A 3,866-nucleotide genomic window follows, 5' to 3' on the forward strand; every position below is an offset into this window, starting at 1 on the left:
CAGCCCCCTGCTCAGTATTTATTCATCGAGAAAAGGAAAAGCTTTGATTAAAAGCCCCCCCCCCCCCCCCCCCCCCTGTGAGAGCTCAGACACATCCCCTCCCCCCTCACACACACACAGACAGAATCTCTCCCTCTTGCTCTCCCTTTCCTCCTTCCCCCTCTCTCCCACCTTTGTCATCGAAGCGCCGCACTTTGAGCTGATCGGCCGGGTCCGCTTCCATTGCCGCTGGGATCACCCTGTTGGAGCCGAGTGCGGGGCTCGGGCAGCCTGGAGTCTCCGCCAGGAACATGTACAGCCCAGCCCCGCGCGTCACGGCCCGGCCTCCCCTCCGGGCTAACCCCGCCCGCCCCTGGCGGCCGCTCGGCCCCTCGCCCGGACCCTCGCCCCGCCCACCATTGGGTATGTTGCAATATTCTGCCGCCCCCCCGTTGCTCACACCGCCGTTCTCCCGAGAACATCCACTCGGTGGCTAATTTACATTTGCCTCCACCTCCCTGCAGTGCAAATTAAAAAGCTGCTTCACCTGATTATTTTTTGAATACTGCAGAGCCCTTGCATGACAGCAATAATAATAATCTTTATTGTCACAAGTAGGCTTACATTGCAATGAAGTCACCGCGAAAAGCCCCTCGTCGCCACACGGCAGAATTCGAGATGTCCAAATTACCTAACAGCACGGGCATGAATCTCCGCCCCGCCACATTCCTGCCCCGAGCCGCCGGCGGGATTCTCCGTTACGCCGGTCAATGGGGTTTCCCATTGTGGGGCAGCTCCAGGCCGCCGGAAACCCCAGGCAAAACGGAGAATCCCGCCGGCGGAGAATCCCCACCCCACGTCTTTCGGAATTATTGGGGGAGGAAACTGCAAAAGGCAAGAGTAGCCAGCTAATCCAACGTGTACTGATTATGTTTCTTTCTGCTCCCTGTCCATTGATGGAAAGAATAAAGACTTGCATTTGTGTAGCACCCTCTAGGAACCTGGGTGTCTCTACGTGCTTTGTTGACAATTGAGTACTGTGGGCATCATGGTGGCAAAGTGGTTAGCACTGTGGCTTCACAGTGCCAGGGTCCCAGGTTCCATCCCCGGCTTGGGTCACTGTGCGGAGTCTGCACATTCTCCCCGTGTCTGCGTGGATTTCCTCGGGTACTCTGGTTTCCTCCCACAAGTCCCGAAAGACATGCTACTAGGTAATTTGGACACTCAAAATTCTCCCTCTGTGTACCCGAACAGGCGCCGGAATGTGGCGACTAGGGCTTTTCACAGTAACTTCATTGCAGTGTTAATGTAAGTCTACTTGTGACAATAAAGATTATTATTTGACTTGTGCACATGGCAAACTCCCCAGAAACCGCAATGTGGGACTAGATCGTCGGCTTTTGTGATGTGGGTCGAGGGGTGAATAGTCGTCAGGACACTGGGGATAACTCCCCAGATTTGCCTTCCGAACACTGCAGTAGGATCTTTTACATTCACCCAAGAAGGCAGGTAGGGCCTTGGTTTAACATCTCGTTTAAAAGACGGCGCCACCAACAGTGTAGCACTCCTCAGCACTGCACTGGTGTGTTAGGAGATCAGAGGTGACAGTGCTACCAACTGAGCGATAGTTGACACTAAATTGATGGTATGATGTAGACTGGAGTAAGGCGGAGTAAGACAAACCTGATCAACCGGTTGGTATTTTCGCTCTAATTAATTAAAAATCTATATTTACCACAGAAAGTATTGGATATATATTTAGCAGACCAGAGATAAACTTCTGTCAATATGTCAGAACAAGGTGATTACGGATCCTCAGATACGGAATCAGTCCGTGTCCATTTTCAGCAAAACCTGGAAAATATCTAGGCTTGGCCTGTAAGTGGCAAGTTACATTTGTGCCACCTAAGTGCCAGGCAATGACCATCTCCAACAAGAGAGAATCCAACTATCTCCCCTTGACATTCTATGGCGATATCATCACTGAATTCCCCCACTATCAACATCCTGGGGGTTACCATTGACCAGAAGCTGAACTGGATGAGCCATATTGACACAGTGGCTACGAGAGCAGGTCAGAAGCTGGGAAATTCTGCAGAGAGAACTCACCTCCTGACTCCCCGAAGCCATCCACAAAGGACAAGTCAGGAATGTGATGGAATACGCTCCGCTTGCCTGGATCAGCGCAACTCCAAGAAGAAGCTTTATACCACCCAGGACTAGACAGGCCGCTTGATTGGCACCCCATCCACCACCTTGAACATTCACTCACTCCTCCACTGTGCATAGTGGCAGGCGTGTGTGCCATTTACAAAATGCTCTGCAGCAACTCACCAAGGTTCCTTTGACAACACCTTCCAAACCACAACCTCTGCCACCTAGAAGAAAAAGGGCGGCAGGTGCATGGGAACAAGATGCTCTTCTCCAAGTCACGCAGTGGATTTGGGTTGAATTTGTTTATTGTCACCTGACTTGGAAATATATCGCCGTTCCTTCACTGTTGCCGGTGTAGCCACTTAAATTGGCCATCTCCCGATTCAAAATGGCGAACGGCAAAGGCTGATGGGAAAGTCAGCCAACAAGACAAAAACCAGCAGCTGCAGGTTTGCTGTGTATTTACCTCTGCAAAAAACAGACAACATCGATACCAGCGGCCATCAGCATAACAAAGTGAACAGCCATCTGCATACTGATGAGCAATCCCCGGGAACAATAAGTAACATTTTGACACACAAAGCAAAGCCAGACTCCTCGGCGCCAGCAGGAGCCAAAACAAAGGAGGTGAACGAGCACCTCAAGACCGCCCATCGATCAGGGAACCGCTCCAGTATTGGAGAAAATCGAACCAAGCGATTGGGACAAAGTCCAATCACTTCGGACCAGGTACAGGGTCCGCCCCAAAAGACGGGAAGCCCCTGGGGACTATAAGAATTGAGCCCCAAGTTCAAATCGCTCTCTTCTTCGCCTCTTCTTCACCTCTTCGCTCTCTTCACGCTCTTCTTCCTGCCCGGGTCACCCAGCAACAACGAACCAACATTGACCGTGACCGGTGCAGTGACTCCAGTGATCATTGAACTCGTAAGTCTTAATTCAACGCTCACTACGAGATAGGCGCTCCTAGCTACCAATCCGTATCAACTTCGAATCCCGTAGACTCAGCACCCGAACGAAAGGCCATTTGTTTCCCTGACCTGGTGGGCCAGTTCAAAGTTAAGTATAGGCCTGTTAGTTGTAGAAGTAGCTTAGACGTAGAATTTGTGCATGAGTAGCGATTGCTGTGTATAATAAATGTGCTTTGATTTAAATCTTACTAATCAGTGTATTGGATTATTGATCAGTACTCAGACTTGAACCTCGTGGCGGTATCATAAAGATACCTGGCGACTCGAGAGCAAAGGTAATAAAACAGAGCAATTGAACTAAGGCAAAGTTAGCAACACCGGGTCAAAATCCGAGAACTCCCTCCCTAACAGCACATGGACTGCAGCGGTTCAAGGAATCAGCTTACCGCCACCTTCTCAAGGGCAATTAGAGATGGGATATAAATACTGGCCTAGACAATGGTGCCCACGTCCTGCAAATGAATGAACAAAAAAACCCATGTCTCTTTCTTCACATAGATGTTGACTGTGGAGTCCCAGGCGTTACATTTTACTCATTTTCACAGTAAAGTTCTTTATTTAATCATTGATAGTTGAGTGAATTTAAGGGAGTTATTCAGTCTTGTAGGAATAAAAAAAGAAAATAAACTGCAAATGTTGAAGCGTTGCAAAGTACTATAATTACCCAGCAGGTCAGCCAGAATTCAGAGCAAGAGAAGACAGGTTGGTACAATGAGCGTGGAACCTTCTGAAGAAGGGGTGTACCTGAAATATTTACTTCTGCTT

General features: G+C 49.5%; 1 protein-coding gene across 1 annotated transcript in view; it reads right to left on the minus strand.

Annotated features, from left to right (window-relative positions):
• Positions 1–341, minus strand: part of stom (stomatin) — a 60,201-nt gene extending 59,860 nt beyond the window's left edge. The window contains exon 1 of the mRNA XM_072488572.1: positions 172–341. Within this exon, the coding sequence (XP_072344673.1) occupies positions 172–292 (121 nt within the window). The 5' untranslated portion in view covers positions 293–341. The remainder of the gene's footprint in view (positions 1–171) is intronic.
• Positions 342–3,866: the final 3,525 nt, after the last annotated feature.

The sequence above is a fragment of the Scyliorhinus torazame genome, chromosome 22 (genome assembly GCF_047496885.1).
Source record: "Scyliorhinus torazame isolate Kashiwa2021f chromosome 22, sScyTor2.1, whole genome shotgun sequence".
In the NCBI taxonomy this organism is placed as follows: domain Eukaryota; kingdom Metazoa; phylum Chordata; class Chondrichthyes; order Carcharhiniformes; family Scyliorhinidae; genus Scyliorhinus; species Scyliorhinus torazame.